Here is a 21,663-nt window from a genome sequence, read left to right as displayed (position 1 = left end):
TTTCGAAGGAATTTGGCAATTTTCAAAAACATTAAATCAGTTAAAAATTATTTTAAAATTTTAAAAATACCGAATGTAGCTGTTATATTAGGGTCTATACGACGACGTGGACCTGCAGAGGCAATTTTTGTCATAACCATTACAATATTCAAATGCGAAACTTGAAAAAAATTCGGTGAATAATGTCGCTAAAATCATCAAAATGTCTAATATCGGCAGGTTATATGGAGGCTATACGAAGACGTGAACCTGCACAGACAATTTTCTGTCTTAGGCTGTAGTATCCCTTACAAACTTCAAAAACCAAATTTGAAGCAATTCCGGTAAATAATGTCGATAAAATCATCAAAATACCGAATATCGGGAGGTACCGTTAAATGGGGGCTATACGAAGACATAGACATGCATGGAGAATTTTCTGTCATAGGCTGTAGTACTAATTGAGATCTTCAACTACGAAATTTAAAACAATTCCGGTGAATAATGTCGCTAAAATGATCCAAATACCGAATATCGGGAGGTACCGTTATATGGGGGCCATACCAAGACCTGGAGCTGCATAGACAATTCTCTGTCTTAGGCTGTAGTATCCATTTCGAACTTCAAATACCAAATTCGAAAGTATTCCGCTTAATAATGTCGCTAAAATAAATAAAGTACCGAATATCGGGAGGTACAGTTATATGGGGCCTATACGAAAACCTGGAGCAGCATAGACAATTTTCTGTCTTAGGCTGTAGTATCCCTTACAAACTTCAAAAACCAAATTTGAAGCAATTCTGCTAAAAGCTAAAATCATCAAAATACCGAATATTGGGTGGTACCGTTATATGGGGGCTATACGAAGACGTGGATCTACATAGCTCATTTTCTGTCTTAAGCTGTGGTATCCATTGCGAACTTCAAATACCAAATTTGAAACAATTTCGGTGAATAATTTTGCTAAAAACATCAAAATACCGAATATACGGAGGTACCGTTATATGGAGGCCATACGAAGACCTGGACCTGTATAGATAATTTTCTGTCACAGGCCGGAGTACCCATTATGAACTTCAAATATGAAATTCGAAACAATTCGGGTGAATAATTTCGGGAGGTAATACCGAATATCGGGAGGTACCGTTATATGGGGCTATACGAGGACGTGGACCTACATAGACAATTTTCAGCCACAGGATGTTGTATCCATTGCGAACTTTAAATACCAAATTTGAAATAATTCCTGTAAATAATGTCGCTAAAATCAACAAAGTACCGAATATCGGGAGGTACCATTATATGGGAGCTATATGAAGACGTGGACCTGCACAGACAATTTTCTGTCATAGGTTGTAGTATCCATTACGAACTTCAAATACCAAATTTGAAACATTTCTGGTGAATAATGTCGCTAAAATTATCAAAATACCGAATATCGGGAGGTACCGTTATATGGGTTCTATACCAAAACGTGGACCTACATGACCCATTTTCAATACCAAAAGTCCAGCAGATATAAATTATATTGGAGTAAAATTTTATCAATCTACTTCAATTTGTTCGGAAGCTAGATTGATTTCCACAGACGGGTAGACGGACGGACATCGCTAAATAGACATAGAATTTCAGGCTGATCAAGAATATATATACTTTTTGGGGTCTAAAATGTATATTTCGAGGTGTTACAAACGGAATGACAAACCTAATATACCTTCCATACTATGGTGGAGGGTATAAAAATATTTCTTGGAGCAATAGATATGCCGGACCTAGTTTCTCCAAAATGGTAAAACTCGGTTGAATATGAAAAAATCTATTAAATTTGGGCTGAGATTATTTAACTGGTGAGCAATAACCTTAAAATCGGAAGAAGATGCATATCGAAGCTATATAAATCTGAACCGATCTTGACAAAATTTGGCAGAGGTATTTTCGAGCAGTAGCTGGTGCCCGGTATGAAATATCATTGTTGTGGAGTGCATATTATGCATGTGAGGGACATAAAACTCCAAATCGGTTGAAACATATATATGGGAGCTATAGCTATATCTGAACCGATTTTCATTTTAATGTACTTGCTTCTTGATTGAATTCGGTTGGATGTGGCAAAATTCAAGTCATTTGGACTGATATCGGTCATTTGGTGCACAATAAACCCCAAATCGGTTGAAGATATATATGGGAGCTATATAAGTTTTCAAAATAAGTTTTCAAAATTTGGTCAAGATCGGTACAGATTTGGATATAGCTCCTATATATGAGCTATATCCAAATCTGAACCGATCTTGACCAAGTTTTGTAAACTTATTTCTGAACTGTAAATGATATCTGGTACCAAAGATCATTGTTGTGGCGTCCATATTACGCATGTGAGGGACTTAAAACCCCAAATTGGATGAACCATATATATTGGAGCTATAGCTATAATCGGAAATTTGATGTACTTATTTTTAGACTGAATTCGGAAGCCAAAATTCAGGTCATTTTAGGTGATATTAGCCATTTGGTGAACAATTAACCCAAAATCGGTTGAAGGTATCCATGGGAGCTATATCTTAATTTGAACCGATTCTCATCAATTTCAATAGGGTTCGTCCTTGGGCCAAACAAATATTCTTTAGAAAATTTCATCTCAATCGGATAATAAATATGACCTGTACTTTTTTCACAAGAATACATGGACAGACGGACTGACATGCATAAATCGACTCGGAAAGTGATTCTATGAAGATCCTCAAAAGTAACTATGGGTCTAACTCGCCTCCTTCTCCATGTTACAGACAAATGCAGAAAGTCATAATACCCTGACCACCTTGTGGTGTAGGGTATAAAATTAGGATTAGTGAGAGGTCTGGTTTTTAAGCAGCGCTGTTTATAAGAGTCGTGTATACGAGCATCCACAGTTGTCGCTGTCCAAAACAGAGATCATTTAAGGAGAAAACGAAATTTCTGTTTTTCTTTATTTATTTAAGGATTGTGTTGATGATTTAAAAGACTTGAGAGAAATTAGACTGGCGAGAGAGCTCTTGTTCTTGAATAGCTCTAGCCTATAAAGTTCTCTTTACCACAAAAGAGTATTGTTTTACGTCGTGAGAGTTCTAAAGTTCCCTCAGCTCTTATTATACCCTCCACCATAGTATGGAGGGTATATTAAGTTTGTCATTCCGTTTGTAATACCTCGAAGTATACATTTTAGACCCCACAAAGTATATATATTCTTGATCAGCATAAAATCCTATGTCGATTTATGGATGTCCGTCCTTCTGCCCGTCTTTGGAAATCACTTTAGCTTCCGAACGAAATGAAGTACGTTGATAGATTTCTACTCAAATGTGTATTATGTCTGCAGGACTTTTGGTATTGAAAATGGGCCATGTAGGTCCACGTCTTCGTAGAGCCCCCATATAACGGTACCTGCCGATATGCGGTATTTTGATGATTTTATGGACATTTTTTCAACAGAATTATTTCAAATTTGGTATTTGAAGTTCGTAATGAATACTACAGCCCATGACAGAAAATTGTCTGTGCAGGTTCACGTCTTCGTATAGCCCCCATAGAAGGGTACCCCCTGATATTCGGAATTTTGATGATTTTAGCGACATTATTTACCGGAACTATTTCAAAGTTGGTATTTGAAGTTCGTAATGGATACTACAGCCCATGACAGAAAATTGTCTGTGCAGGTTCACGTCTTCGTATAGCCCCCATAGAAGGGTACCCCCTCATATTCGGTATTTTGATGACTTAAGTTACATTATTTACCGGAATTGTTTCAAAATTGGTATTTCAAGTTCATAATGGATACTACATCCTTAGACAGAAAATGAGCCACGTCTTTGTATAGCCCCCATATAACGGTACCTGCCGATATGCGGTATTTTGATGATTTTATGGACATTTTTTCAACAGAATTATTTCAAATTTGGTATTTGAAGTTCGTAATGAATACTACAGCCCATGACAGAAAATTGTCTGTGCAGGTTCACGTCTTCGTATAGCCCCCATAGAAGGGTACCCCCTGATATTCGGAATTTTGATGATTTTAGCGACATTATTTACCGGAACTATTTCAAAGTTGGTATTTGAAGTTCGTAATGGATACTACAGCCCATGACAGAAAATTGTCTGTGCAGGTTCACGTCTTCGTATAGCCCCCATAGAAGGGTACCCCCTCATATTCGGTATTTTGATGACTTAAGTTACATTATTTACCGGAATTGTTTCAAAATTGGTATTTCAAGTTCATAATGGATACTACATCCTTAGACAGAAAATGAGCCACGTCTTTGTATAGCCCCCATATAACGGTACCCCCCGATATTCGGTATTTTGATGATTTTAGCGACATTATTTACCGGAACTATTTCAAATTTGGTATTTGAAGTTCGTAATGGATACTACAGGCCATGACAGAAAATTGTCTGTGCAGGTTCACGTCTTCGAATAGCTCTCATATAAAGGTACCTCCCGATATTCGGTATTTTAATGATTTTAGCGACATTATTTACCGGAATTGTTTCAAATTTCGCATTTGAAGTTCGTAATGGATACTACAGCCTCTGACAGAAAAGTATCTGTGCAGGTCCACGCCTTCGTACAGCCCCCATATATCGGTACCTCCCGATATGCGGTATTTTGATGATTTTAGCGACATTGTTTACCGGAATTGTTTCAAATTTGGTGTTTGAAGTTCGTAATGGATACTACATCCTATGACAGAAAATTTTTTGTGTAGGTCCACGCCTTCGTATAGCCCCCATATAGCGGTACCTCCCGATATTCGGTATTTTGATGATTTTAGCGACATTATTCACCATAGTAGTTTCAAATTACGTATTTAGAGTTCGTAATGGGATCTACAGTCTGTGACAGAAAATTGCCTATGCAGGTCCAGGTCTTCGAATAGCCCTCATATAACGGCACCTTCCATGTTTGGTATTTTGATGATTTTAGCGACATTATTTACCGGAATTGTTTCAAATTTCGCATTTGAAGTTCGTAATGGATACTACAGCCTCTGATAGAAAAGTATCTGTGCAGGTCCACATTTTGGCATAGCCCCCATATAATAGCTCCTCCCTATATTAATGATTTTAACTATATTATTCACCGATTTTTTTTTTCAAGTTTCGCATTTGGATATTGTAATAGCTTATGACAAAATTTGCCTATGCAGGTCCACTTCGTCGTATAGACCCTAATATAACAGCTACATTCGATATTTTTAAGATTTTAACAGATTTTTTTAACGGATTTTATTTTTTTGCCAAAATTGTCTAATTCGTTCCAAATGGTGAAGGGTATTCAAAGCTCGGCCCGGCCGAATTTGCGGTTTTTTAGTTGTTTTCTTTTTTTCTTTTTTTGATTTTGTTTTCTTGTAAGTAAAGTGGGGGTTCCAACATTCTCTTTACTATAGAGAGTATTTCGTGACAGTGTTGAAGTGGATTGGGGTCTGAAAGTTCCTTTTACACTAATGTGTTCGTGTGTATTTTGGAAGAGTGTATAGGTATCGTAAACGCTGTCAATTTTCCTGCCATCGATCTGTCGTCATCCAAACCCAGATATAGTCATCAACTCGGGCTACATGTCATCACCAACCATCATATTGTGGGACTCACCATTCCTCCAGGCACCCGTTGGACCTACCCCGAGAAAATATGTCGTCACAACTTTTCATAAAACTAGTTATATCAGCAATTCTAAAAAAAAGCCAATTGATATATTCCTTAGCCGCGATGAAATCATGATATTGCCAACACTCGCCAAGTACAGGAAAGCTATCTACTCAGTTTTTTTTTTTTTTTTTTTTTTTTTTTTTTGTTATAAATAAAACACCTTTGATTTAATTTGTTTTAGTTTTCAAAAAAAAAATAGTTTTCAATTTTATTTTCGTTTTTATTAGTAGTGCCTCTGTTTTATGTAATGTTTTTTTTATAATTTTTTATGTAATTATTTTTTTGTTTTTAATTTTTGTTTTAATTTAATATGTCTTCATTCAAGAATACAAAATAATTTCTTAGCTTAGGTTTTTTTTGTATTTTTCATTTTTTTTCTCTTCATAAAAAAAAAAACATTTTAACTATTCGATTGGTCGCATTAAATTATTATAAAAAAATAAACGTCATAAAATTAACTTACATTTAGAATTTTTTTATTATTAAATTACAAAATTTTTGCTCTCTCTCTTCGTCCGGCTTGCTTGTGAACACTTAGAATTTTCTCAGAGGGTGTTGGGGGGGAGAGAAGTTTAATTTTTATAGAATGGCTCTCGAACTCTCACTTGACATCTATAGTTATTGGGAAGCAGATACTGAACGAATGAATAAAGGAAGTTGATTTTGTAGGAGAGGAGAGTAATGGAGAATAGTTATATGCTCTCTTCTCTTCTTATGGTCTCCACTTCTTTTGCAGAAAATAGCTAGTGTCTGAATACCCGAAAAATCTTAGACAGTTTAGGAAAAATTTTTGTGAGAAGTGTTTTTCGAATGAAAATTTCAGCAACTGCCATTAAAACCTTATGGAAATGATTATTTTTCTCTCCCCACTATCTCTTCCTCTCTCTCTCTTTCTTTCTCACTTTCCTACTTAATTACAAGAGTAACAACATTTTTGCTTATAATACTCATAGCTGCATAGTTTGGCCTTGACGGCCCACGCACAATTGCTGAAGACATCGGTACAGGGTAAAATAATGGCATCGTCGTTCTGTAGCTGTTCATAGCGGAGATCTGGAAAGAAAGAAGAAATTGTCATTCTTGAAAAAATTGCAAAAAAAACAAAAATATTTTCTCATATAATATTTTTCAGGGCCTCTTCCAAAATAATTTGAAAAAAAAAATATACTACCAATATTCAAAAGAGTAAACATCTTGATTTGATTTTAAAATATTTATATCTTAAAAATTGGGATTCTGAAATATTGAAAACCATATTTTTTATAAAAATTTTAGGATACAAAAGCCCCTTAAAAAAATAATGTGGGATGTCCTAAAAATACCTTATAAAATAATTGATAATATAGAACAACTAACAATTCCTGTATTGAATTTTTTTTTGAAAAAAGAAAAAACAGTCAAACCAGAATTCATTAGATTTTGAAATAGTATTCATTAAAAAAAAAAACAATTTTTTGTTTGAAGGTTTTGATAAAAAAACCACGATTGAAAGAAGGAAGTATTCATAAAATTTTGAAAATAATATTTTTTTTTTTAAATCAAATAAATTTTCTTAGAACTGCGTATTATGGAATCTTGGAATATATGTATTAAAAAAATTCTCATTTTAAAAAAAATATTTCAAATATTCTTGCAAAAATATTTTTTTTTAAAAAATCAACTTTGAGAAAGACTTGATAAAAATTAAAAGAAAAATCTGTATTTAATTCAGTTTTAGAAAAACGTGAAAAAAAAAATTTAAAAAATTCATACTCAAAAAATATTCTATTATATTATAATAATATATTTTGAAAAAAAAGTTCTAGAAATAAACTATAAAACAAAGCATATTATGAATGCAAGTTGCAGAGAATCTTAAAAGAAAATATTTCTTAAAAACCCGCGTTTCCCAGAACATAAGAAATATTTAAAAAAAAATCTAAAAAAATTAATATTCACATTTCAGAGTGTCTTGGAAAATATATTAAAAAAAATTCACTTAAAAAAAACAGAAAATATTTTTAAAATCTAGTTTTAGAAAGACAGCAAGAAAAACTTACAATATACTAAAATAATCCGTATTTAAAAAATATTCAAATTTTTAGGAGATTTTCTTTAAAAATGAAGTTTTAGAAATAAACAATAAAACAAAGAATCTCGTATCCAAGTAGCATGTTTTTTGAAGGCTTTGAAAAAAACAACGATTGAAAGAAGGAAGTATTCATAAAAGTTTTGAAAGTAATACATATATTTTTTTTTAAATCACCATGTCAGAGAATCCTAAAAAATATATATATTTTTTTAAAAAATCAAGTTTTAGAGAAACTTTAGACCCAGTAAAACTTGAAAAACATTTCAAAAAATCGTATTTAAAAAAAAAATATTTAGAAAATCCTGCACAAATATATTTTTATAAAACAGAGAATATTGTGAATGAACGTTGCAGAGAATCTTTGAAAAATATTTTTTAAAAATCCGCGTTTCCGAAAACCTGAAAAAATATTTTCAAGAAATCCACGTTTTTGAAAGTGTTGAAAAAATATTTTTTTTAAATCAAAATAATTTTGTTTATATATCTTGGAAAACATATTTAAAAAAATTGACTTTTTTTCACAACTGTTAACGAAAAATTTATAAAGATCAAAGTTTTTCTCATATGTATGTGAAAAAAATATATAAAAAAATTCTCTCTAAAATACTATGTTTTATATAAAAAAATTAAAAATATTAAAAAAAAAAATCCAAGGTTTTTTTTCGCAAATATGAATAAAAAAATTATTTCAAAAACTAGCGTTTCAGAAAATCTTGTAAAATTATTATTTATTTTTTTTTTTAAATATCCATGTTTCAAATTTTATTGAAATGATATTTTTAAATAATGGACATCTCACAGAGTCTTGGAATAGTGTTAAAAATAATCAAAAAAAAAAAAAAAAAAAAAAAAAAAAAAAAAAAAAAAAAAATATTAAAAAAAAAAAATATTTTCAAAAAATCCATTTTTCGAACATTTTCTATAAAATTGATATCGAAAATATTTTAAAAAGTTTCTTCAACTGATGGTCGTTGAATAAAATATTTTTAAGAAATCCACCTTTCTTCAACTGATGGTCGTTAAAAAAAAATTTCTGAAAAATCCACGTTTCTTCACCTAATGGTCCTTGAAAAAAATATTTTTAAAAAATCCAAGTCCTTGAAAAAACATCTAAACTAAAAAAATATAATTTAAATAAAATATATTAAAAAATACTTCTTTCACAACTGTTTTTCCAGATATGTGAAAAGAAATATTTTAAAAAATTCTCCTTGTATTACAAATGTGAAAAAAAAAATATTTTAAAAAATTCAAGTTTTTCACAAATCTGATTTTTTTTTTAATCCATTGTTCCTATTCTATTGAAATTATATTTTTTTTATATTTTGGAAAACGGTTAAAAAATTAACAAAAAAAAAATATTAAAAAATTATTCCAAAAAAATATTGTTAAAAAGTCTATTGTGAAAGAAAATAGTGAAAAATTAAGCAAAGAAAGTATAAAAATAAATTCACAACTGAAAACTTTTTTTAAAAAAATAAATATATGTATCGAAAATATTTTAAAAAGTATAAAATTTAAATAAAATTAAAAAAGGGTTTTTTTTAATTTATATTTTTCAAATTTTTCGATATCAATTTTTTTGGAAAATGTTTTCAATTGTGTGTGTATTCTCTTTTTAATATTTTATTATTTTCTCCCAAAAATGGACTTTTCAAAAATATTTATTTTTAAAACTTTTCGAAGATTCTATGAGATGTCGATTATTTAAAACTATTTCAATAAAATTTTCAAAAAAAAAAAAATATTTATAGTTCACATTTGTGAAAAAAAAACAAGTTAAAAAGCTGTAAGTTCGGCCGGACCGAACTTTGAATACCCTCCACCATTTGGTACAAATTTAACAATTTTCAAAAAAATAAAATCCGTTAAAAATTCTGTTAAAATCTTAAAAATACCGAATGTAGCCGTATATTAGGGTCTATACGACGACGTGGACCTGCATAGGCAACTTTTGTCATAAGCCATTTCAATATTCAAACTTAAAAAAAATCGGTGAATAATGAAGCTAAAATCATCAAAATACCGAATATAGGGAGCTACCGTTATATGGGGAAGACGTGGACCTGCATACAAAAATGTTTGTCATTACGAACTTAAAATACCAAAATTGAAACAATTCCGGTGAATAATGTCGCTAAAATCATCAAAACACCGAATATCGGGAGGTACCCTTATAGGGGGGGCTATACGAAGACGTGGACCTGCACAGAAAATTTTTTAGGCTGTAGTATTCATCCGAACTTCAAATACCAAATTTGAAATAACTCCGGTGAATAATGTCGCTAAAATCATCAAAACACCGAATATCGGGAGGTACCCTTATATGGGGGCTATACGAAGACGTGGACCTGCACAGACAATTTTCCGTGATAGGCTGTAGCATCCATTACGAACTTCAAATACGAAATTTGAAATAGTTCCGGTGCATAATGTCGCTAAAATCATCAAAATACCGAATATAGGGAGGTACCATGAGGGTTAAAAAAACGTGAACCAGCACAGACAATCTCCTGTCATAGGCTGTAGTATCCATTACGAACTTCAAATACCAAATTTGAAACAATTACGGTGAAAAATGTCGCTTAAATCATTAAAATACCGAATATCGGAAGGTATCGTTATATGGGGGCCATATCAAAACGAGGACCTAGACAGACAATTTTCTGTCATAGGCTGTAGTATCCATTACGAACTTCAAATACCCACATTTTAAACAACTTCGGTTAATAATGTCGTTAAAATTATAAAAAATTCCGAATATCGGGAGATACCGTTATATGAGGGCTATAAGAAGACCTGCACAGATAATTTTCTGTAATAGGCTGTAGTATTCATTACGAACTTCAAATACCAAATTTGGAACAATTCCGGTGAATGAATTCCCTAAAATCATCAAAATACCGAATATCTGGAGGTACTGTTATATGGGGGCTATACGAATACGTGTACCTGCACAGACAATCTCCTGTCATAGGCTGTAGCGTCCATTACGAACTTCCAATTCTAAATTTGAAACAATTCCGCTGAATAATGTCGCTAATATCATCAAAATACCGAATATCGGAAGGTACCCTTATATGGGGGCTGTACGAAGACGTGGACCTATATAGCCCATTTTTAATACCAAAAGTCCTGCAGACATAATACACATTTGAGTAAATTTTTATCAACTTACTTCACTTCGTTCGGAAGCTAGAGTGATTTCCACGGACGGATAGACGGACGGACATCAACATAGAATTTTATGCTGATCAAAATTATATATACTTTGTAGGGTCTAAAATGCCTATTTCGAGGTGTTACAAACGGAATGACGAACTTAATATACCCTCCCTACTATGGTGGAGGGTAAAAAAATATTTAAAAATCCTGGAATCAAGGCTTTACAACCCTATCCAAAATTAATTCAAACCCTATCCAAAATTAATTTTAAAATTTAAAAAATTAAAAAAAAAATATTTAAGTATCCTGGATTTAAGGCTGTTTAATATTATCCAAGAAAAATCGAAAATCTACATTAAAAATTTTTAAAATATCCGCGTTTTGGAGCCATTTAAAAAATAATTTTAAAAATTCCCTGTTTCAGAGGCCCTTGAAAAATAGTCATTTAAAAATCTCTATCCATATTTCAAAGGCTCTTAAAAAAATCGGAGACTCCATTACCTTCACATTTGTGTGTGTTACAGCTTCTGTAAATTGGCTCCCTGATGGAATAGCGACACTTGTTCGATTCCTTGAGGGCATTTTCCTGTTCGCTGTATTCCAAGCATTTGACCGAACGCCGTTGGGTGCCACCATCACAGGTTTTGGTGCACTACAGAAAAAAATCGATATTAATTAAAATCTCAAAATTATTCAAAAATTCCTCCCCTCACCTCTGACCACTCCGAGTAATGCCATCTGGGTCCGCAATATTCCACTTCTTCGTGAGAACATTTCTCCACTGTGGTGGGTTTCAATTCCGCCTTGCAATCCTCATCTTCCAATATCAGTTGATTCTCAATACACAAGACCTGTCGAGTCCTGGTCAAATTGAAACAATTGCCGTTGCAGGGTGACCAGGGGCCGGCAAACCATTCGCCTGTATCGCACGACTCTTCACGATCACAAATTCTTGTCGTTTCGGGAGCATTGCGCACATCACATCGATCGGGATTGGATTTGGTGCGATCACAGTAAATGGTACGATATTCGGTACCGGGTCCGCAGTCCGAAGAGCAATATTGATTCCAATCCGACATTAGCCATACGCCAGCCTTATCGCGATTATTTTTATTTCCAGTGTGTGACGAATTGGGACTGAGGCCATGAATGCGATAGCGGACATTATTGCTGCGTCGTCGATTTTTGGGACAGTCACAGGGCTTTTTGGCCACAGGTTTCTCTTCCATACAGGCGGCCGCATCAACATGCACCACCACGCCGGAGGCTAATTCTTGGACACAATTTATCTCCCGCTCCCTCACACCACCCTCACCCTGATGACAGCGACATTCACCCCAATCTTCCAGACGCCAAAATGCCGGACATGGCTGGGTGTTGCATCTCAGAAGATTTTCATTGATCATGGGTTTTTCCGAATGAGCACATCGCCGCTGAGAATAGTAGCGCAGGGGATTTTCCCGCACGCATTTAATTATGGGCGACTGCATGCCACCTCCGCATGATTTGGAACAAGCACTGAAACCTACAACCTTCCAATTGTAACGGCGCTTCCTTAGCGGCCTATTGGCATTGATTATGGCCTCATCATTGGCCGACTTCAAAAAACCATCGGTTTCCACCGAAACTTCATTCTCCTCCGAATCTGAGGTAATGGGCAGGAGGTACTCATATTTAATGCCAGGATTAACGGTTTTACTGTAGATCTGAAAAAGAAAATCGAATTTGAAAAAATTTTTAAATTTTCCCCACCCTCTCCCTCTTGTACTCACCATTAATTCCAAACTCTCTCTAATGGGTCCGGTGCATGTGACCCATTCCGTTACGCCCTCACTTTGTTCCTGCAGACTATCCAAACGATGATAATCGAAGACGGCACCAGCTGCCTCATAGACCCCACTATCGGACATGGTATTGTCACCGTTGAAAACATATTTCTGGTCTTCGGTTCGTAGCACTAAAAAATGCGAGAGAGTGAGAGAGAGAGGAAAGGAGAGAATAGTTCGGAAAGTCAGTATCAACCTCAAAAAATATATTTTTTTACTTTTCCAAATCACTTCGAACTCACCCAACAAATTCATGCTATTCTTCAATTCCGTAATGGAAATATTCGAAGCTCCAGCTGGTATTATGGCCACATGGATGTAGGCATCTTCAGGCAATGGGTCGCGAGTATAGAGGCCAGTCAGAGGACGACACAAGAGGCCACCGCAGGCAACAGCTCCACTGTTGGCCGAGAGACCGGTGACAATACCACCGGCATGAATTGCCTGAAATGAGAGGAGAGAGAAATGAGAATTAATAAATGGAAATAAAAAACTGAGAGCACAAAAGAGAGACTCTCTCAAATCAAAAGAGAGAAAAATAAACAACTGGAAGAAGAAGATCGTTAGCTCCTCTATAGAAGAAGACAAGTTGGTCTTCAATAGAAGAAGAAGAAGACCACTTGGTCTTCTATAGAAGAAGACCCGTTAGTCTTCTATAGAAGAAGACCCGTCGGTCTTCTATAGAAGAAGACCATTTGGTCTTTTATAGAGGAATACCCTTTGGTCTTCCATAGAAGAAGACCATTTGGTCTTCTGTAGAAGCAGACCATTTGGTCTTCTGTAGAAGAAGACCCATTGGTCTTCTGTAGATGAAGACCCATTGGTCTTCTGTAGAAGAAGACCCATTGGTCTTCTATAGGAGAAGACCATTAGGTCTTCTATAGCAGAAGACCATTAGGTCTTCTATAGCAGAAGACCATTAGGTCTTCTATAGCAGAAGACCATTAGGTCTTTTATAGCAGAAGACCATTAGGTCTTCTATGGCAGAAGACCATTAGGTCTTCTCTGGCAGAAGACCATTAGGTCTTCTATAGAAGAAGACCCATTGGTCCAAGAAGAAGACCACTTGGTCTTCTATAGAAGAAGACCACTTGGTCTTCTATAGAAGAAGACCCATTGGTCTTCTATGGAAGAAGACCCATTGGTCTTCTATGGAAGAAGACCCATTGGTCTTCTATGGAAGAAGACCCATTGGTCTTCTATGGAAGAAGACCCATTGGTCTTCTATGGAAGAAGACCCATTGGTCTTCTATGGAAGAAGGCCCATTGGTCTTCTATGGAAGAAGGCCCATTGGTCTTCTATGGAAGAAGACCAACTGGTCTTCTATAGAAGAAGACCCATTGGTCTTCTATGGAAGAAGACCCATTGGTCTTCTATGGAAGAAGACCCATTGGTCTTCTATGGAAGAAGACCCATTGGTCTTCTATAGAAGAAGACCCATTGGTCTTCTATAGAAGAAGACCCATTGGTCTTCTATAGAAGAAGACCCATTGGTCTTCTATAGAAGATGACCCAATGGTCTTCTATAGAAGAAGACCCGTTGGTCTTCTATAGAAAAAGACCCATTGGTCTTCTATTGAAGAAGACCCGTTGGTCTTCTATAGAAGAATACCCATTGGTCTTCTATAGAAGAAGACCCATTGGTCTTCTATAGAAGAAGACCAAATAGGCTTCTATAGCAGAAGACCAACTGGTATTCTATAGCAGAAGACCAACTGGTATTCTATAGCAGAAGACCAACTGGTCTTCTATAGAAGAAGACCAACTGGTCTTCTGTAGAAGAAGACCACTTGGTCTTCTGTAGAAGAAGACCACTTGGTCTTCTGTAGAAGAAGACCACTTGGTCTTCTGTAGAAGAAGACCACTTGGTCTTATGTAGAAGAAGACCACTTGGTCTTCTGTAGAAGAAGACCACTTGGTTTTCTGTAGAAGAAGACCACTTGGTCTTCTGTAGAAGAAGACCACTTGGTCTTCTGCAGAAGAAGACCACTTGGTCTTCTGTAGAAGAAGACCACTTGGTCTTCTGTAGAAGAAGACCACTTGGTCTTCTGTAGAAGAAGACCACTTGGTCTTCTGTAGAAGAAGACCACTTGGTCTTCTGTAGAAGAAGACCACTTGGTCTTCTGTAGAAGAAGACCACTTGGTCTTCCGTAGAAGAAGACCACTTGGTCTTCCGTAGAAGAAGACCACTTGGTCTTCCGTAGAAGAAGACCACTTGGTCTTCTATAGAAGAAGACCAAGTGGTCTTCTTCTATAGAAGACCAAGTGGTCTTCTTCTATAGAAGACCAAGTGGTCTTCTATAGAAGAAGACCACTTGGTCTTCTATAGAAGAAGACCACTTGGTCTTCTTCTATAGAAGACCAAGTGGTCTTCTATAGAAGAAGACCACTTGGTCTTCTATAGAAGAAGACCACTTGGTCTTCTATAGAAGAAGACCAGTTGGTCTTCTATAGAAGAAGACCAGTTGCTCTTCTATAGAAGAAGATAATTTGGTCTTCTATAGAAGAAGACTACTTGGACTGCTCTGCTCCTCTTCTATTGAGCAGTTAGCCAGCTGCTGCTGATCTTCTATTGAAGATGAGCAGCTAGCCAGCTGCCAGCTGCTGCTGATCTTCTATTGAAGATGAGCAGCTAGCCAGCTGCAGCTGATCTCTATTAAAGATGAGCAGCTGGCCAGCTGCTGCTGCTGCTCTTCTATCGAAGATGATCAGCTGGCCAGCTGCTGCTGCTGCTCTTCTATAGAAGATGAGCAGCTAGCCAGCTTCTGCTGCTCTTCTATTGAAGACGAGCAGCTAGCCAGCTGCTCTTCCATCGAAGATGAGCAGCTGGCCAGATTTTGCTCTTCTATGGAAGATGAGCAGCTTGCCAGCAGCTGCTCTTCTATCGAAGATGATCGGCTTTCTAGCTGCTTCTCTTCTCTGAAAGACTTAAGTATTTTTTCTTTACTTAAACTGTTAGTATATTTTTTTCTATTTTTTTGATTTTAATTTTATTTTTTTTTAATTTTTTATTTAATTTATTTTTTTAATTTTTTTACTTACCAAAACCAGCAACAAAAATTTATTTAACATTTCGTTGTTATTTATTCGTTTAATTATTCATGAATTTTTATTTTTCAGTTCAAAATTATTTTTAAATTTGTATTTTTTTTATTTTTTCCAATTTATTTTTTATTTATCTCCCAAAATTCTGCCCTTCAATTAAAACAAAAACATTGCGTTTTTTATAATTTATTTCAATATTAATTTAATATAAATCAATTTATGTCATTTAACATTGATGTCTAAACAAAAGGGCCAAGTCGAATGCCTTGGCTTATCTCAATGTCTGATCTTGACAAACAAATTTACATATCTCACCTAATTTCGATAAGAAATCGAATTAAAAGATTAGGAGACGTTAATCGTTTCTAAATGTTGTGAATATGTTTTTTTTTTTTATTGAAATTAATTATGTTGGGGGTTTGTCGATGAGGTGATAATGAAGTAAACTCGTAGCTAATCAAATTGTAGTAAATCAAGAGGGTCATGTGAATGAATATGGCGAGGGGGAGGGGTATAAGGTCTCCCGTACTGAATTGTGATTATGCTGGTGGGGGTAACAGAGAGGAGGACAGTGTCGATGTTTAAGTGTAAAATAATTCCGTTTTTATAAAAAAAAAAAATAAATAAAAAACGGAATCATAAACATTGAAAAAAAATTTTTTTTAAATCCTCTCCTCTGGAGGTCAAAAAAATTTTTTCTTTAAAAAATCAATCCATAGCTCTAATGGTCCACAAAAAGTATTTTTAAAAAAAATCCACTCCTCTGGTGGTCCAAAAAATATTCTTTAAAAAATCAATCCGTGGCTCTATTGGTCCATAAAAATATTTAAAAAAATCCACTCCTCTGGTGGTCCAAAAAAAATTATTTTCTTAAGAATCAATCCATCGCTCAATTGTTCCATAAAAAATATTTTAAAAAAAAATTCACTCCTCTGGGGGTCCAAAAAATATTTTTTAAAAAAATCCACTCCTCTGGTGGTCCAAAAAAATATTCTTACAAAATATCCATTCTCCTGGAGCTTAATAAACAATATTATTTTAAAAATCCACGGCTCTGATGATCCATGGAAAAATATTTTTTTAAAAATCCACGGCTCAGATGTTCCATGAAAAAATATATTTTTTTTAAATCCACGGCTCAGAAGATCCTTGAAAAAATATTTTTTTAATATCCACGGCTCAGAAGATCCATGAAAAAATATTTTTTTAATGTCCACGCCTTAGGTGGTCAATGAAAAAATATTCTTTTTAAAATCCACGGCTCTGATGGTCTTTGGAAAAAATATTTTTTTAAAAATCCACGGCTCTGATGATCCATGAAAAAATATTTTTTTAAATATCCACGGCTCTGATGATCCATTAAAAAATATATTTTTTTAAATATCCACGCCTTAGTTGGTCAATAAAAAAATATTTTTTTAAATATCCACGCCTTAGGTGGTCAATAAAAAAATATTTTTTTAAATATCCACGCCTTAGGTGGTCAATGAAAAAATATTTTTTTTAAATATCCACGCCTTAGGTGGTCAATGAAAAAATATTTTTTTAAATATCCACGCCTTAGGTGGTCAATGAAAAAATATTATTTTAAATATCCACGCCTCTGTTGGTCTTTGAAAAAAATATTATTTTAAAAATCCACGGCTCTGATGGTCTTTGGAAAAAATATTTTTTTAAATATTAAAAAAATATTTTTTTAAAGAATCAATCCATGGCTCTATTGAAATATTTTTAATAAAATCCACTCCTGTGGTGGTCCAAAAAATATTTTTAAAAAAAAAATCCACTCCTCTAGTGGTCCAAAAAATATTCTTACAAAATGTCCATTCTCATGGAGGTCAATAAAAAATATTATTTTAAAAATCTACGGCTCAGATGATCTATGAAAAAATATTTTTTTGAAAATCCACGGCTCTGATGATCCATGAAAAAATATTTTTTAAATATCCACGGCCCTGATGAACCATGAAAAAATATTTTTTTAAAAATATTTTTTAAAAATATTTTTTAAAAATGATATTTTTTTAAAAATATTTTTTTTAAAAATCCACGGCTCTGATGATCCATGAAAAAATATTTTTTTAAAAATCCACGGCTCAGATGTTCCATGAAAAAATATATATTTTTTTTTTAAATCCACGGCTCAGAAGATCCGTGAAAAAATATTTTTTTAATATCCACGCCTCAGGTAGTCAATGAAAAAATATTCTTTAAAAAATACAGGGCTCTGATGATTAATGAAAAAATATTTTTTTAAATATCCACGGCTCTGATGATCCATTAAAAATATTTTTTTAAATATCCACGGCTCTGATGATCCATTAAAAAATATATTTTTTTAAATATCCACGCCTTAGTTGGTCAATAAAAAAATATTTTTTTAAATATCCACGCCTTAGGTGGTCAACAAAAAAATATTTTTTTTAAATATCCACGCCTTAGGTGGTCAATGAAAAAATATTTTTTTTAAATATCCACGCCTTAGGTGGTCAATGAAAAAATATTATTTTAAATATCCACGCCTCTGTTGGTCTTTGAAAAAAATATTATTTTAAAAATCCACGGCTCTGATGGTCTTTGGAAAAAATATTTTTTTAAATATCCACGCCTCTGTTGGTCTTTGGAAAAAATATTCTTTAAAAAATTTACGCCTCTGTTGGTCTTTGGAAAAATATTCTTTAAAAAGTCCACGCCTCTGTTGGACTTTGGAAAAAATATTCTTTAAAAAATCCACGCCTCTGTAGGTCTTTGGAAAAAATATTCTTTAAAAAATCCACGCCTCTGTTGGTCTTTGGAAAAAATATTCTTTAAAAAATCCACGCCTCTGTTGGTCTTTGGAAAAAATATTCTTTAAAAAATCCACGCCTCTGCTGGTCTTTGGAAAAAATATTCTTTAAAAAATCCACGCCTCTGTTGGTCTTTGGAAAAAATATTCTTTAAAAAATCCACGCCTCTGTTGGTCTTTGGAAAAAATATTCTTTAAAAAATCCACGCCTCTGTTGGTCTTTGGAAAAAATATTCTTTAAAAAATCCACGCCTCTGTTGGTCTTTGGAAAAAATATTCTTTAAAAAATCCACGCCTCTGGTGGCCTATGAAAAAAATATTCATTAAAAAATCCACGCCTCTGGTGGCCTATGAAAAAAATATTCTTTAAAAAATCCACGCCTCTGGTGGCCTATGAAAAAAATATTCTTTAAAAAATCCACGCCTCTGGTGGCCTATGAAAAAAATATTCTTTAAAAAATTCACGCCTCTGGTGGCCTATGAAAAAAATATTCTTTAAAAAATCCACGCCTCTGGTGGCCTATGAAAAAATATTCTTTAAAAAATCCACGCCTCTGGTGGCCTATGAAAAAAATATTCTTTAAAAAATCCACGCCTCTGTTGGTCTTTGGAAAAAATATTCTTTAAAAAATCCACGCCTCTGTTGGTCTTTGGAAAAAATATTCTTTAAAAAATCCACGCCTCTGTTGGTCTTTAGAAAAAATATTCTTTAAAAAATTCACGCCTCTGTTGGTCTTTGGAAAAAATATTCTTTAAAAAATCCACGCCTCTGTTGGTCTTTGGAAAAAATATTCTTTAAAAAATCCACGCCTCTGTTGGTCTTTGGAAAAAATATTCTTTAAAAAATCCACGCCTCTGTTGGTCTTTAGAAAAAATATTCTTTAAAAAATTCACGCCTCTGTTGGTCTTTGGAAAAAATATTCTTTAAAAAATCCACGCCTCTGTTGGTCTTTGGAAAAAATATTCTTTAAAAAATCCACGCCTCTGTTGGTCTTTGGAAAAAATATTCTTTAAAAAATCCACGCCTCTGTTGGTCTTTGGAAAAAATATTCTTTAAAAAATCCACGCCTCTGTTGGTCTTTGGAAAAAATATTCTTTAAAAAATCCACGCCTTTGGTGGTCTATGAAAAAAATATTTTTTTAAATATCCACGCCTCTGTTGGTCTTTGGAAAAAATATTCTTTAAAAAATCCACGCCTCTGTTGGTCTTTGGAAAAATATTTTTTAAAAAATCCAAGCCAGTGTTGGTCTTTGGAAAAAATATTCTTTAAAAATCCACGCCTCTGTTGGTCTTTGGAAAAAATATTCTTTAAAAAATCCACGCCTCTGTTGGTCTTTGAAAAAATATTTTTTAAAAAATCCAAGCCAGTGTTGGTCTTTGGAAAAAATATTCTTTAAAAAATCCACGCCTCTGTTGGTCTTTGGAAAAAATATTCTTTAAAAAATCCACGCCTCTGTTGGTCTTTGGAAAAAATATTCTTTAAAAAATCCACGCCTCTGTTGGTCTTTGGAAAAAATATTCTTTAAAAAATCCACGCCTCTGTTGGTCTTTGGAAAAAATATTCTTTAAAAAATCCACGCCTCTGTTGGTCTTTGGAAAAAATATTCTTTAAAAAATCCACGCCTCTGTTGGTCTTTGGAAAAAATATTCTTTAAAAAATCCACGCCTCTGTTGGTCTTTGGAAAAAATATTCTTTAAAAAATCCACGCCTCTGTTGGTCTTTGGAAAAAATATTCTTTAAAAAATCCACGCCTCTGTTGGTCTTTGGGAAAAATATTCTTTAAAAAATCCACGCCTTTGGTGGTCTATGAAAAAAATATTTTTTTAAATATCCACGCCTCTGTTGGTCTATGAAAAAAATATTCTTTAAAAATCCACGCCTTTGGTGGTCTATGAAAAAAATATTCTTTAAAAATCCACGCCTCTGTTGGTCTTTGGAAAAAATATTCTTTAAAAGATCCACGCCTCTGTTGGTCTTTGGAAAAAATATTTTTTAAAAAATCCAAGCCAGTGTTGGTCTTGGGAAAAAATATTCTTTAAAAAATCCACGCCTCTGTTGGTCTTTGGAAAAAATATTCTTTAAAAAATCCAAGCCTGTGTTGGTCTTTGGAAGAAAAAAATTTTTAAAAAATCCAAGCCTGTGTTGGTCTTTGTAAAAAATATATATTTTAAAAAATCCACGCCTCTTTTGGTCCATGAAAAATAAATATTTTGATAATTAAAATAATTAATATTATTTAAAATAATTTACAACTTTTTCGCCCAACTCGTTACACTGTGTGCTGCTGCTACCCTGTGTGTGTGTCTCATAGCAAATGTGTTAAGATTAAATCGTTTGAATATTGTTCGCTTCTTTTCTTTTTTAGGCATAATTAAGCAATTAATTATGAATGTCGTTGAACAAAAAATTATCAAAAAAAAAAAAAAAAAAAAAAAAAAAAAAAAAAAAAAAAAATAGGCGCCGTTCACCAAAATCAGTTAAAGATTTAACTGATTGGGCACACCGTTTAGCGATGGTCTTTTTATCGATTTTTTTCAGCGTGGGCGACTTGAACCCAAAACAAAAGAAAATAAATTCTTTGGAATTTTTTAAAATATTGAAATTATGTTTTCTTTGATTTGTGGTTGGTTTTATGGCCAAAGTCTAAATGTGACTAATTTAATTAGCTGGCAATAATAGGATTAAACCAAATTATTCAAATCTTTTAATTGGGCAAAAAAAACGATTGAGACTCTGATAATAATTTTTAAAATCGACGATATTGTCACTGAAAAATATTTTTTTTTAAAAATCGTAATCTTGGATTTTCTTAGAATATTTTTTATTGGCAATTTCTTCGATTTAAAAAATTATTTTTAGAGTAATTTAATGCAATTATTGTCCAAAAAAGCCTTTAAAAAATCCACAACATCTCTGAAAAATATTTAAAAATATTTTTTTTATTTCCTCTCCTATTTTACTCATTCATTTCTCAAATTTCACCTTTTTCATGTCCAACTAACATTCATTTACTGGAAATAAACACTTCGCTTTTCATAGGAAAATCGACATCTCCATTCCAACGAGGCTGTGTGAAAAATTTCCAAGATAAATATTTACACAAATTTA

At 33.3% G+C, this 21,663-nt stretch overlaps 1 protein-coding gene across 2 annotated transcripts in view; it reads right to left on the bottom strand.

Moving 5' to 3' along the window:
• Positions 1 to 6,114: 6,114 nt before the first annotated feature.
• The window catches only part of LOC101891959 (papilin), a 171,819-nt gene continuing 156,270 nt past the window's right edge, over positions 6,115 to 21,663 (bottom strand). Inside the window, exons 1-6 of one of the 2 annotated variants that reach the window (XM_059129518.1) lie at positions 15,766 to 15,898; positions 12,965 to 13,166; positions 12,669 to 12,853; positions 11,610 to 12,602; positions 11,398 to 11,548; positions 6,115 to 6,713 (exon numbers count right to left, since the gene is read on the bottom strand). In XM_059129518.1, the coding sequence (XP_058985501.1) occupies positions 6,571 to 6,713; positions 11,398 to 11,548; positions 11,610 to 12,602; positions 12,669 to 12,853; positions 12,965 to 13,166; positions 15,766 to 15,795 (1,704 nt within the window). In that variant the 5' untranslated portion in view covers positions 15,796 to 15,898 and the 3' untranslated portion in view covers positions 6,115 to 6,570. Of the gene's footprint in view, positions 6,714 to 11,397; positions 11,549 to 11,609; positions 12,603 to 12,668; positions 12,854 to 12,964; positions 13,167 to 15,765; positions 15,899 to 21,663 lie in introns of those variants that run through there. The other variant, XM_059129517.1, reaches the window with a different exon arrangement.

The sequence above is a fragment of the Musca domestica genome, unplaced genomic scaffold (assembly GCF_030504385.1).
Source record: "Musca domestica strain aabys unplaced genomic scaffold, Musca_domestica.polishedcontigs.V.1.1 62, whole genome shotgun sequence".
In the NCBI taxonomy this organism is placed as follows: domain Eukaryota; kingdom Metazoa; phylum Arthropoda; class Insecta; order Diptera; family Muscidae; genus Musca; species Musca domestica.
This window is presented reverse-complemented; position numbering and strand designations above follow the sequence as displayed.